The following is a 15,267-nucleotide window of genomic DNA, read 5'->3' on the forward strand; positions in this document are numbered from 1 at the left end:
CTCTCTCTCTTTCTCTCTCTCTCTCTCTCTTCTCTTCCTTCTCCATCAGCGAACGATTTCCTTCTTCTTTCTCCTCCTCCTCCTCTTCCGACCTCACGCTCCCCTCCTCGATATTGAAGAGAGCTGCCCTCGAGTACATCCACCCAGCCGATCCATGCTCTAAACGTTTGCCAGTACTTGCCAGTAACATCGTCGCTGCGCCGGAATTCTTCTTAGCACACTTCGATGGAGAACACGCGTGCCGAGAACAAACGAGTACGTTTCCGATTCCGTGGTCAGTCTCTTTTCGGGTCAAGGTCAGCTCAAGCGTTCCCTATAAAACATAAGATCGTTCACAACAGTGCTAATACTGCCTCAGCCTTGAAAGCTACTATATAACCTAGACGTTTTATTTTTTGTTCTCATCTAATTTTTTAGTCTTCTACTATTAGTGATTCTTATCAATATGGCGTCTTACCTTCTTATTCGTTTACGTTTCTTTCTAAAGTTTACAGTATGACCTTTATAGTTCTCATAGTGTATTCGTTCACATAAACGGATAACTCATCAACTGTTATATTTTATTCTTTTTGCTATTTTTATAACACACATCAAAACATAATTTCAAAATAATGCTACCTTGTTAGTTTTCCTTTTTGATGTCAACTTTATGACAAATCGTTGTTTTAAATGTGTTTTACAATAACACTATTAACAGAATATATTCGAAAGATAACACGATAAAGGAGATAAAAACAAACAATTGAAACAGTTGAACAAATTGATGTGATTATTAAATTTGTTTCATCAAAAACTTACTTTTATTTTGCACGCCATTTATTTTGACATTTGAAAACATTTATAGTCGATAATTATGTTCTTTTCTTTATCTTCTATTCTTTAGCATTATATTCTTTTTTTTATGCCAATTAAAATTCTCTATTCTTTGCGTCCAGTGCATCAACAATTTCTTATACAATGACCAATCAAAATCACCTTGAAACTAGATGCGATTAGATGTAACTAGAGTATATAGTTATGTCAGATCTTTCAATGGTATTGCATTTTCTTTTCTCTACTTTTCATATTTTTCGGTGAAAGGAATCTTGGCATCGATTAACGATCGATTGATCGATTTTATCGGAAACATACGAGAAATACGAATACTTAACAAAAAGAATGGGACTTTAAGTAGCAAACAGGAAAAGAAGCACTTATTAATTAAGCACTATTATCGTAAATATTTTTGATACATGACATGTCATGTATATTTTTGACAGACTACCGCCTATTTAAAAGATCAACGATTCGCACTATAACTTTGGTTTACGAAAAAGTACTAAAATATATGATACTAAATTATATTTATTAATATATTATAATTATATTGATAATATTATTGTGCTACCACTATTCCTTGAACCTTGAAGCATGAAAATACATGAAGACGTACTTATACTTAATATATATAAGTACGTATATATGATTAGACTATATATAGAAAAGACATTGACATGTAGATAAAAGAGACAGGGAAACGACTTTTCTGTAATCATAGTGAATAATATTGACATGAGAACAATTATCTCCAATCATTTGAACTCATGAATTTTCAAAGGGAAAACAACTAACAAAGTAAATAATATGAGGTTATTGAATTTGTTATTGCTGATGTCGTATAGACGACATAGAGATATATACATATGTAGTTAAGTGTGATAAATTATTCCAAGAATTAATTATTGTCTTGGTCGTTTTACTCCCTAGTTTACTTATTACCAAGAGAGGATTATCATTTCTAAACGATTTTATCTCATAGAAATCATATAGAAAATGTTTAGACGTTTTTACCTGGAAGAGATTAAATCAAATAATCGATTACATCGAACATTATATATTTTCATATGATTCATATGATTCATCATGTAACTTTTGAACATCTCATAATGAGGTTTGGTAGACTGTCGATTATAACAAATCGACGATTACGTTACTTTGTACGTTCAAATGCAAATGATGTTCAAATGCAAATGATGTTCAAATGCATACGACAATTTTTCTTTGACCTTCGATCATTCGAGACGATTACGCGAAGTCATCGTGATCACCACTTGGAACTCGACAGGAATGTATCGATCTCTGAAAGGCTTGCCACAGGTTTATTCTTCTTCCTCTTTTGTGACGTATCGTCGCGACTCTTGTATTTATTTTTCTTTTATATCATCTGCATAATAAAACCGTTATTTTCTTGATGTTATTTTCTCGATGTGATTTATAATTAATTTTAACTGGAAAACAGTGAGCCTTTGATTTTTTTTATTTAGATTTTTTTCGTTTTTGTTTTTCTCTGGTTTTTTGTTAATTTTTTTTCGGTCTTATTTTTATGACGTGCAATGTAAAATACGTTGAAAATTTTTAACCTTGTGAGTGACTAAATCCAGAAATTTTCGTTGGCCAGGTGATTACTCTTTTAATTAAACCTCTCCAAGCCGATCCTTCAGCCAAGTTTGATTGCGAATGCTAAGTAAGCAGTTACGTCATGAAGGAGTCTCGATCCTTTATACCGAATGAGTCATTAAACGTAAATAAAAAATAATCCTTTATTTATATGCTGTATACAATGAACCGAAGCAAATAAGTCATTTGTAATATAGAAACGGAAAATTATTTATAACTTCGTCAAGGCCAATATTTAAAGCCATACTCACAAACGCTTCAGAATGCATTTATTACTCAGCTTAATGAGTAAGATTGAGAAGATTTCATCAACATGGGCTTAAATTTGTATATATAAATACACTTTAATAACTTCTTATAGAAAATCGCAATTGTTTGTAATAATTATTTATAACATTGTCAAGGCCAATATTGCAATCATTAAAATTTCAATTTCATTCAATCTCATAAATGATTAAGAAAGCCTTTTATTACGTAACTTAATGAGTAAGACTGAGAAGATTTCATCAATTCGCGTTCTAAATTGTATATGTAAATACACTTTAATAGCATATATTTAATTTCAGTTTGTTTTTGTAGAAAATCACAATTGTTTATAACAATTTTCATCGATCGTTTCGTTATTTTAATAGACTAACGTACCAGGACTTTCTTATTAGCGATTAATGATTTAGAAGAAAGATTTAGAAACTTCGGAACGATATAGTGCGTTTAACGTAAAAATCATCGAAAAGCATGGTTCTTTTTCTATACAAATACGATTTCATCAAACCAAAGAATGGTTTTCAGTACTTGGTAGAGAACAATAATATCGTACAAGCACACATTATGTATCTACGGTCGGCCCTGGCTCTTAAGTTGATTGTATGACGTCGTCAAGTGAGTAATGCTTGCAATTCGAGTGATGCTTGTAAAATATTCGATTCAGTGCTATAACAGTTCTGTTGTGTTGTGATGTTTCGATGGTGTAATCAATGTTTCGTCGCGTGTACCTCTCTAATTACATGTATGCAGTGGACGCATTATCGAATGCATGCGCTTAGGCGGGCTCGAGTTTAGAGTTAAGTATTTCTCTTATTGAAATACTGTCTCGAAGTGACGGTGTAAAAATTTTCCAACAAATACTGTATGAATAATTTGATTGATATATTTAGAAATAAAACAGACGAATGTTCTCTGATTTTCTTTTTCTTTTTAATTATCTAAATATCTATATAAGGTTTATTCGAAAGAAGAAAAAAAAAACAAAAATAAAAATAAATATATACAAACGCGGAATATTTATCATTTATCGAAAAACGTTCCGTTTCGTACGACGAATTTTATTACCGTTTTGTTTGACAACAAAAGATAAACGATGAATCGGCGAAGGCGAAGCGACATCGTCGCGTGACTCGTTGGCCCCAACACGATATGCGATGCTTCTAGGTCAGACCGTTTTGTTATTTAGTTATATTTAGTGGCCATTCACTGTTTTCACTGTCTACACGTCGGATCGCGTCGTGTCGTAACTCGTCTTTTGTCCAAAGTTCTCTTTAAAAAAAAAAAAAGGTATAGATACGTTGCATCGAAATGTCATCATTTCCGTTGTGATCACGAAGCGTAACAATAATGTGATTTTGAAGGTTCGTGTACTCATGATTTCCTCCCGTGCTACTAATTTATTATTTAAATGAATACGATAAAACGAAGAGAGCAAAATTAGCAGTGAGTTATCTTTACTTTGATCGATATTATTAAATGATTAAAAAAAGTTTTAACATCAGTATATAATCATTGAAGTATATATATATATATATATATATATCATTCTGATAATTTATAATTTTGGAGTGTTTGCGTTAAAAATAAGATAAGTACGATAGTCACTTTGCAAATAATAAATTTATATTAACTGATCTCTCATTGGTTGTATCTTTTTATAAATCAAATTTTAAAATAACAATGAATCAATTGATTCTTTGATGTTAATTGTCTCGCATTATGTTATAGATGAATAGGAAAAATATTCAAATATATCAACGAATAGTAAGGACCTCATAGTCTTTGAAGGATAATTCTTCTCCATCAAAAGGAATATAAAGGCACCCGTGACTAGGTTGTACCTGTATAACAAAATTAATCGATTTATCGATATCCAAAAAATTCAATAAAATGTACAAAGTTAATAGATATAAAATTGTTAAAAACCTTGCCGACGGTTTGAGAACCTTTATGAAGAACACGGCCAATGTATAGTATCTCTCCTTCGGATGTTTTTCCACCAACTACGGCATCGGCAGGAATGGATCCGTTACTGCAAAATTCCCATGCGTATTCGGCTTGACACAATACCTAAATCAGAAACAGTTGTATTTAATTATATACGAGACTCATGCAACATCAATTAATGTATATAGTTAATATAATTCGGTATACATGTTCTCAATATAAATGTATCTTATAAGTTTAGATAAAAAATAATTATTTAATCCTATTCCTCGTAACGTATTATTTCGAACATTATTTTTCTTGTTTTTAGCTTTTTTTCTTTTTTTTTTTCTTTTTTTTTACACATCTAATTTATAAATTGATCGATTTCACCTTGATACGAAGTTATCTAGTTAATAGTCTTGTGCAATAAGTTTGATTTATCAAATAAAAAAAGTTTTCTTTAACCGTTAGTTTCCCTTTTACGTACATGACTAACTTGGAAATTTACCTTGACTGAAGACGTATTCAAGCGAAAAGTAACATATCGGAAATATCATTTGTTTTCTTAGCGAAGCGATAAGATTATAAGAGGGGCGAAATCAATCGATATAGTGATAATCATTCGAACATCTATCGTTTCGCGTTATTCTGATTATTCGTAACTTCTATTCACACGTGTCACGTAATCTAAATTTAGACAAATAGTAGTAATGATTCAAATTAAATATCGATACTTGATATCATTTCAGTTGGAATAAGAAACATATAAATCAGTTACAGTATTAGTCATTCAACGAGTAGAATATACTTACTATTATAAAGTAATATTTTTCGTAAATAGATGAACATAAATTTAATTATTTATTTTTCTTATATATTCAAAAATATTCAAAAAATATTGTTGTTATATATATATATATAAATATATAAATATAAATATATAAATATATATATAAATATATAAATTTACTTCTTACCTCGAACTCAGATTTGGGATGTTCCTCGCCGTTATGACAAACGTAAGCAACATTTTTTTCGGGAATGACTTTTGCTGGAAGTATGTCACCTTCATGGTAAGCTTTACCAACATAGATAGTACTTCCGTCTATGTCACGTCCACCAACGACAGCTGTTTCGGGTATTGGTAATCCCGCCGATCGACTAAGCCACCTGTATGCTGTAATATTATTAAATTTCCATTTAGAAATATTCATGAAAATCTAATGAAAGCGAAGAATACAAAAATATTAGTTTACGTATAAGTATATAACAATTTGTAAAATATAATTTTTTTTACGATATAAAATGCTAAATGTTGCATTGTTTTTCGTTAAATGTTTATAAAAATATGATATACGATTATCTTTTTTTTAACAAATGGAGAATAAATTTTTTTACCTGGCATTCTGTAATCTGGCTAATGACACTGTTGAAACCTGGACAGAGAATGATATCGGAATCGCAATTCACCTAGATTAAAAACTGCTGTAATCTTATCACAAGCCAGCAACTTGTTTGAGTTCTTTTTAAGTAAAATAAGATAGCATTCCTGGAATGAAGACATAAATCGATTATTATCAAACTTTTTTTTTTAAATATTTTTTTGTAATATTTTTTTATGCACTCTTCGAATTTAATAGACATCTTAAATCATTAGTTGACGTTGTTAGCAAAATGTTTCATATCTAGGACGGTAAAATTATAAACCGTGCAATAATCTACGGTTGCATAAATCTCTATCCGGTTTATTGTTGCCTTTTTAATGTTCATCGATCATTAACGTGGTCGCGAGAAGTGTAATTTCTGCAACAGTAAGTGTAATTTTTATCTTTCATTATCTCTTATGTGAATTCTCGTGATTGCTGTGTTCTATGATAAATGGATGCAATTTTATTATTTTTTTCTATCATAGTTCATTAATTTATGCATAAAAGGTCATAAAAAATTATAGACATTCGATGAATGATCAAAATTGCTTTCGTTTACGTCGATCTTACATTTGTTTAAACAATTTAATATCTAGTAAAAAATTGGAAATGATAAAGCGTAAATATTACACATTTTTTTATACATTTGTGTATTATTATTTGGTTCTCTTTTAGAACCAGTATGTTTCGTATGTAAATTATGATTTCCACGAGCAATATTCTCAATATCAAAATGTGTAAATCAATTACGACAATACAATATAATGCATATTATATTGTATAGTTGTAATATAATTGTATATATAATTGTAATACAATAGTAATACAATTGTACTACAATTATGAATTGGTTAGGATTCATCAAATATTTGAAAACAAAATTATTTTAAAAGGATTTTAAAAATGAAAAAGTTGTAACGCTTCAAATGTTTTAGTTTATTTGTTAGAAATATCGCATAATATAATAATTCTACTAATTTCTCTTTGTTATAAATAAGCTCATTAAAGAGACTACAAATCATTTCTATGTAATATGTAATGAAAGTTACCGGCAGAGTTTTTATATTTATTGGTAAAACAGAAATCTACCATTAACAGCCGAGCATTAAAAGGCCAATAAAGAAATAATATACTATTGCCGACCAAGCCCGATGTCAACAAAATTGTACTATTTCGGCAAGTTATAACTATATATATGGATTATAATTTTATTTTCAATGCTTTCATAATGTTATTAACAATATCGATAATGATGTCAGTTGAGTCGGATCATTGTTTTAGTAAGATTACTTTCTCAGAAAGTCTCTTTTGTGTTTTACTTTTTTTTGAGTTTTTATTGACCAACTTTATTCTAAATTGTATGCTTATTAATTATAAAAAATTTTCGGTAATAATCTAATTTTAAATTGTTGTAAATAAATCTACTTTGTATCGACCAAGTAGATTATTTAGTAATTATTTAGATTATTAGAAATCGTAGGATTTTATATTGACATTTCATCGGTACATCAATGTTATATACTATTACCAAGTTTTCATTCTGCCGGTAAGATAGTACTCTACTATTATAACCAATATTTTTATTTATTCAGATAGCCAAAGCTTTACTATTACGAACTGAGTTTAATCTGATTTGCAATAATGAACTCTAATATTACAAATGGAGTTTTACTCAATCAATAAAAAACCATTACTATTTAACGACAGAGTTTCCTTATCTGTAAACAGCGCTCTACTATTATCGGCAATTATCTAAGTATTTTTTACATATTTATCAATCTCTATAACGTTTATTGCTTTCGGTATTTGAATGGCCCATATCAGATTTTCTGTTTAATTCATTATATTTATTTTATGTAAGATAAGATGATCATGAATTATTTCATAATATCATCGCTGATATCTAATTATCATGTATAATGCAATTTTCATGGACCACCAATGGGTAGTGGATCATTTTCGATTCACAAGGGAGCATATTATCTTCAAATTATCAATTGTATCTTTTTAATTCCTCTAACCGTTTCTTATTGCTATACGGCGATAGTCGCGTGACTCTTTCGCACAAAATATAAACAACAAATAAAGCAAGTAAACAATTATATCAATTATTGATAACCAGTTATCTAATTCTAAAATATAGAATAAAAATTTATATTATTCCGTACTAAAACATTCGAGATGCATACCCTCAACAATCCATTTTATTGAGAATTTTCTCTCAAAGATCATTTATTAATATATGAAATATTTACTCTTTAGAAATTCATTGAATATCCGCAAACAAATAAAGAAATATTTTTAATTAATAACAATTTATTATGTTCTATGTTCATAACGTATATTATATATTTCCTTTTTGTGTCCACTAATTGTTTTATTTATATATTTATATCATAACTCATCTTTTATAAACATTTACAATGAACGGAATGATGTAGGTCATTCATCGGCTAACCCGACATCCAACGCGTTAATCAAAAACGGCATGGCAGAGAACGTGTCGACAGATATTTCTAATAATAAATCACTTACCCGTATATGGTCAGGTGGTTAATTATTTTTATGAGGTCAGACATTTAAGTAGTACAAACGAATCACTTATGTTAGGTTAGTAATTTAAGTAGTACAGGTCAATTATCTGCAAATAAATAGAACAATTATATGAATATACATAAGATTTTTAAAGAATTGATTAACATTTTTTTAATTATATGAATCGATTATATTCATACTAGTGTTCTTCATTACCAGGGCTTGTTCAACAATTATTACTGTGCGAATGTTGACGATAGGAAAGTCTCATCATTATTCTACCAATCAAACAAACGTCTCAGAGACAGACGTCCGAGTGTGCTTTATATGTAATTTACGTACTTAATTTTTAATATTAATTTTTTTGTATTATAACTTTTTAATTTCTTGTATTATAACTTTAAGATTATTCTCGTTCAATTCTGGTCTTCATCAACTTCATGATAGTGATTTACAAGTTCTAGTTCAGTAGAGCAAATAAAGTGACCTGGTGGAAATTTCCTGCCGTAATTTTAATCGGTGATCGTCCAGTGCGAAACATCAAGCAAATATGATACCGCGTGATGATGCGATTAAAGTCACGTATATTGTGACGACATTTTATACGTGAAAATATGCTGCATCTTTTATCCCAAAGATAAAGTATGATTAACAAAATAGAAAGGAAATTTTGTACTTACATACATTTACTATATTTTATTTTTTATTTACTGTTTATTATTCATATTCTACTAAAAGATTATCTCTTCACTCAATAAGCACAGACAACCTAAAATGGTTGGATATTACTGCTTGATATTATCATGCTTAATTCTAATAGACACACTTTTCGTAACAATAACAGTAACATTAACGTAAAAATCTACAAGATACAAAATTCCATAACTGCGTTATAAGTTACAGAAGTAAATCCTTCGAAATATTTTGTAAATCTTTAAAATGAATTTATTTATTTTTATGAAATTTATGTTTCATTATATTATCTATAAGTGAATAAAAATTTATGCATTCAATATTCTATTATAAATCGATATAATCGGAATAATAAAGAAACAAATTGATTAACTGAAATATTTAATCTTGTCCTTTTCAGAGTCCGTATAATACATTTTATCGTACAAAAGATCCATTTTATTTTCGTAATAAGACAAGATTTTAATATTCACTTACGATTGTTTATTACTTCTGGTTTTATAATGGTTTATGCCATCAATGAGAACAGGCGTAATTCTTGATCGATTTTGACGAACAGGATTCTTCAAGGTTTTTCAAAATTTTTGAAAAAGCTTTAATTTTTTTGAAAAAAATTGTGTTAAAAAATGATATTTTTCAAGAATAGCTTATACACAAATATAGAAGCTTTCTCAAAAATCCGCCGAAATGGTGCCATAGATTAAACCTTCGCCTTTAAAATAAGACATTGTACATTAAAGTTTGTCGAGAATTATTATGTAATAATATATAATATAATAATTTAATGTAATTGTAATATGTAATATAATAATATAATAATAAGAACAGTAATAAAAAGAAGAAATGAAAGAATATACTTATATTATATACATCATAAATTTTGGTGATGCACTGCAATAAATAATAAATTGTCAAGTAAAGATACGAGCAACTTTATTTCGCAATATGTGTATAGAAAACGTCGAATTCGTGATTTGCAAAAAGTAAAAAACCTTCAGCGTCCCATGAAGAAATTTCATATTGAAAATAATGATGATTATGAATCAGACGCGGCTTGTCCTCAGACATCCAATTTACGCGATGAGGATTTAATGCATCCCAAAAATCTGTTTGTTAAATTATTATAAAAAGAAGCTCCCTTCAAAATTGAGCACGAATCTCGAGGACGTGTAAATTCTTTCGAATGGAGTAAACAGCGTCGAAAACGACTAACTGCTTCAATGTTCAGAAAAATTTGTAAAAGGAGATCGCGCACTTCTTGTGTAAAATTGATAGGATTCATTAGATATCCCTGTTTCAAAGGAAATAATAATATTAAGTAGGAAATTGAAAAAGGACAATTTGCCATTAAACAATTCTCCACTGAATACGGACTCGTCATTAAAGGTACGGGTCTGATTATAGGTAAACATCAAATATTCTTGGTGGCTTTTCCAGACGGATTAATTGGTACCGATATCCTCATTGAAAGGATATGACTCATATCCTTCAATGAAGGATATGACGCCAATGGAAGGAATTGAACATAAAAAGATTATGTACCTTCAAAATGGAGTGCCAAAATAAAAAGACTCGGATAGGTATATGTACCAATTGCAGGGTCTTTTATATGTCACTCAAAGACAATGATGCTATTTTATTCTTTGAACATCAAAAGAAATAATTGTAGATAAAATAGAAAAAAATAATTGCTTTTGGTCAAATAAAATAAAAGAGAAGATAACGTCTTTTTATTACGAGCGCTTTTATCTAAAATTGTCGATTCCCATAAAGCACCTAATCTTCCGATTCGAGAATTGTCGTGGATTTTAGAAGCACAATGTGCTTATAACAATTAATCCTAAATTTTCAAATGAACATGCCACCATTGCCTTTACTATTATAATATAAAATGTATGAGTTCCAAGCAGCACGATCACGCTGTTTAGATTTTATGTCGAGAAAACCCAGCATATTTCGAGCATTGTGGACAACTGACGGTGCGTGACAGATTGTCAAACTTTTTAAAGCGATGAAAAAAACACGATAATCACGTTACTTACCTCATACAAGAAGCGCTATCGCGCTACTTGGTATTTCTCAACATAAAATTAAACAAGTGCTATCGCACTGCTTGGATATTTTCAAACATATGTAGGGAAAGTGCGGTTGCGCTGTTTGGGATTCTTCGACAGTGTTTTTTCAATACCGTCTGAGACTAAAACGGTTAAATAATATTTAAGTATATTATTATTATTATTATTATTACTATTATTATTATTATTATTATTATTATTATTATTATTATTATTATTATTATTATTATATTACATTATATTATATTATTATTATCAACAACAGTATTAGTAGTAGCAGTAGTAGTGTAATAATCGAAGTAATTAAATTGAACTATAGGGGAACCACGTAAAAAAAAGGGAGTTCTACCTCGTAGTTTAATTTATATAAAACTCATGTTTTAATTTATATTAAAATAATATAATATATAAGTATTCTCTAATTATTTTTAAGGAAATATTCGACAAATGCTTATTTTTTATAGCAGATTTATATACTAATTCTTATATGTGTCAATTATATTTATTATTTTATATGCATTTATCTTGAAACAAATGCATACCAACGTCGTATCCAGCACGGATCATTGCGGGACGCATACTCCATAAAAAAAAAATATACATACGAGAGATTAGAAAGTGTGAGTTACAGTCTACTAACGTTATTTACTCTATTTACACAAAACCAATTGTTATGTACGTATGAGAGGGGAATAATCACACAAGCTTATTCACCGATACGCATGGTAGCGACAGCGTTCCCTATTTGTATTTATAGTTCATATTTTGTCCGTAACTGTCGCTGAAGTCACACACGCTTTGAACAAAAGGTGATGAATAAATTTAAACAATTTTTGTGATTTACGCTGTTGATTATATATTTATATCTTATCGCGTCGAATTGTAACATCAGAACATCTTACAATCTGATTGATTGTTCATAGGAAGCATAACAATAGAATTTTAACATAATAAACTTTTTTTTATACTATTGGCTACTATTATAGCAGCGAATTGAACAATTTGATTGATCGAAATCTTACTATCATTGAATGGAAAATGTGTATAGCTACATAAGGGAAAAAAGTCTGAAGGCATATATATGCTTATCGAGAGACAAACTTTCTATCGTTGAAAAATGTGATAAGAAATTAACAACAAAAGGAATGATTTTAATGTACATTTTCAAGGAAAATTAATATTTTATTTCATATGTATTTAAATCTACGACTTACAATGATACAAATAAGTATAATGCCAAGTGATAGGTTAAAATAGTTTGTTTCTATATGATTATAATTATGATCCATAATATTTTTTTATCTAATTTATTCTCATTTGTATTAGAAAATAAATTGTTTTCTATTTGATTATATTATGATTATAGGTATATTATACAATACAATTTTATATTGAATAAATCGAATATCTAAAAATTTTTTAGATCATTAATTTTTACAATTTCAAATATTAATTTTATTTAGAACGTGATTTTAGGATATTAATTAAAATTAAATCCTGTTTTTAATAAAGTAATATAAGAATATTATTTATACTTAATAATTTATTTTTTTTTGTTTTCACCTTCTGGTACAAATTGATTACTATATGTTCTATACTAATTTATAATGAAAGTTTAATCATTCGAAAATTTAATCGATGATTTAATTATGGAACATCTCTTATTATCACTGTATAAAATGTCTGACAAGTACTTCATATTAAACAAATATGAAAGAAAATTATTAGATAAAGTGTTCACAAACTATTTAAAATACTTAATGGAAATAATATATATAATACATTTATTTCACAGTAGATGGCACAGTATATCAGAAACGATAAATTTGATCTTCTAACTTCCCAAACTACATTGTTTTTTTTATCAACGACAAGTTACACATTATAGACTAAGTTTCCGTTTCCTTTTTCACTGTACCATTCTTCTTGCTAAGGTATGCTGTTTTCATTATTTAATTTTCTTTTTTTTTTTGAATTTTTACATAAACATCTTTTTTATTCACGTGTCGTTTGTATTCTAATTGTAAATCTGTATTCTAATTTTAATATATAACAATTGAAAATATGATAAATTGTAAATATACTCTTAGAATATTTAAAATGGTCTACAGGTTATGTTGCCACATGGCAATATTTAAAAAATGTTTCCAATCGTTATTTTGAGATATAACCGCCAGATTCGCGTCAATTCATCTTATTCCTATGATACCGTGTTATTAAATTGATGAAACTTATAATTTTGTTTTAGTCCTTAAATTTCCGTAAGGTATCCCTACGCACACGTTAAGATGGGTAGGGAGGACAAAGCAACTTGGAAGTCTAATTACTTCACTAAACTTGTTGTACGTATGCATATACATTCACAAAAATATCTACAAATGTTTTTACTATTTCTATAAATTTTATCTTAGAAAAAAATAAAAAATGTTCAAACTTTTTAGCAACTCCTAGATGACTATCCAAAATGTTTTATCGTGGGAGCGGACAATGTCGGCTCAAAGCAAATGCAACAGATCCGTATGTCCTTGCGTGGAAACGCTGTGGTACTTATGGGAAAAAATACTATGATGCGTAAAGCTATTCGTGGCCATATCGAACGAAATGCTGCGTTGGAGAAACTATTGCCTCATATTCGTGGCAATGTTGGATTTGTTTTTACGCGAGGTGACTTGATAGAAGTACGTGATAAATTGTTAGAGAACAAAGTCAGAGCTCCAGCTAGAGCAGGTGCTATCGCACCTTTGAGCGTCGTAATTCCAGCTCAAAATACTGGTCTTGGCCCAGAAAAAACTTCTTTCTTCCAAGCTTTGAGTATACCGACCAAAATTTCTAAGGGTACTATTGAAATTATTGTAAGTATCAAACTAACTGGAGGATCAAACTAACTGGTAAATTTTCTTAACTAATATTTTTGTATCTTCTAGAATGACGTACATATTCTTAAACCTGGTGATAAAGTAGGTGCTTCTGAAGCAACTCTTTTGAATATGTTGAACATTTCTCCATTTTCATATGGTTTACTTGTGGAACAAGTTTATGATTCTGGCACTATTTTTGCACCCGAAATTTTAGATATCAAACCTGAAGATCTTCGTGAGAAATTCTTAGCTGGTGTTGCAAACTTAGCATCAGTTTGCTTAGCCATTGGCTATCCGACTGTTGCTAGCGCACCGCATAGCATTGCCAATGGTTTCAAAAACTTACTGGCTGTTGCTGCTGTCACTGATATCGTGTTTCCTGAAGCTACAACAATCAAAGAGTACATTAAGGTAAAATATTTTAATCAAATTAAATTAAACTACAAAGTTGTTATCAATACAATATATGATGAAAATATTACATGTCTAAAGGGCTTGAATCTCGTGCTAGAGCTAGAAATAGTTGAACCCACTGGCACGTCAAGTTCTCTGTTGAAGAATAGCGTGAATGCGCTGTCTGAAAATTGTCTTTAAAAGAAAAATATATGCTCTTTTTTTATGTTCAAATACTTAATTTAATATGAAATTTTCAGGATCCTAGCAAGTTTGCAGCTGTTACTGCTACTGTTGCTGCACCAGCTGCTACTGCTGAAGCTCCTGCTGCAGAAAAAAAAGAAGAAAAGAAAGAGGAATCCGATTCCGAGGATGATGACATGGGCTTTGGACTTTTTGATTAAACAAGATGTTTTAACAACAGAGATACTGCTGTCATTTCTTATGCCTGATGTCCGAATAAAGTGAACACTTTATAGTAAACAAATAAAATATTATTAAACCTTTCTTATCCGTCTATCCTAAGTATTTAAAAAATCTCTTTACAGTGCAATAAGAGACATATAGATTATAGATTATATTAATTATTTTAAGAATTTGGTATATAGAAAAAACTAATTATCGCTCGTATAATACTCCTATATAAATATATTTATA

General features: G+C 29.2%; 2 protein-coding genes and 2 long non-coding RNA genes across 4 annotated transcripts; 3 read left to right on the forward strand and 1 right to left on the reverse strand.

The window, feature by feature from the left end:
• The first annotated feature begins 30 nt into the window (after nucleotides 1-30).
• Nucleotides 31-4,488, forward strand: LOC124426860. The gene is made up of 2 exons (XR_006942815.1): nucleotides 31-4,061; nucleotides 4,429-4,488. It is a non-coding gene; the product is annotated as an uncharacterized LOC124426860 (long non-coding RNA).
• On the reverse strand, nucleotides 4,302-6,117 carry LOC124426856. The gene is made up of 4 exons (XM_046969025.1): nucleotides 6,028-6,117; nucleotides 5,607-5,806; nucleotides 4,627-4,770; nucleotides 4,302-4,541 (listed from the first exon to the last, which is right to left on the reverse strand). Exons 1-4 carry the CDS (start codon nucleotides 6,032-6,034, stop codon nucleotides 4,455-4,457), a joined length of 438 nt encoding a protein of 145 aa, XP_046824981.1. The 5' UTR covers nucleotides 6,035-6,117; the 3' UTR covers nucleotides 4,302-4,454.
• Nucleotides 6,118-6,265: 148 nt separating this feature from the next.
• LOC124426865 lies at nucleotides 6,266-9,502 on the forward strand. Its single transcript, XR_006942819.1, has 3 exons — nucleotides 6,266-6,440; nucleotides 8,811-8,920; nucleotides 8,997-9,502. It is a non-coding gene; the product is annotated as an uncharacterized LOC124426865 (long non-coding RNA).
• A 3,678-nt stretch (nucleotides 9,503-13,180) lies between these two features.
• On the forward strand, nucleotides 13,181-15,093 carry LOC124432762 (60S acidic ribosomal protein P0). The gene is made up of 5 exons (XM_046981912.1): nucleotides 13,181-13,293; nucleotides 13,608-13,701; nucleotides 13,801-14,211; nucleotides 14,284-14,628; nucleotides 14,871-15,093. Exons 2-5 carry the CDS (start codon nucleotides 13,648-13,650, stop codon nucleotides 15,012-15,014), a joined length of 954 nt encoding a protein of 317 aa, XP_046837868.1. The 5' UTR covers nucleotides 13,181-13,293; nucleotides 13,608-13,647; the 3' UTR covers nucleotides 15,015-15,093.
• The last annotated feature ends 174 nt before the right edge of the window (nucleotides 15,094-15,267 follow it).

Source organism: Vespa crabro, chromosome 1 (assembly GCF_910589235.1).
Source record: "Vespa crabro chromosome 1, iyVesCrab1.2, whole genome shotgun sequence".
Classification (NCBI taxonomy): domain Eukaryota; kingdom Metazoa; phylum Arthropoda; class Insecta; order Hymenoptera; family Vespidae; genus Vespa; species Vespa crabro.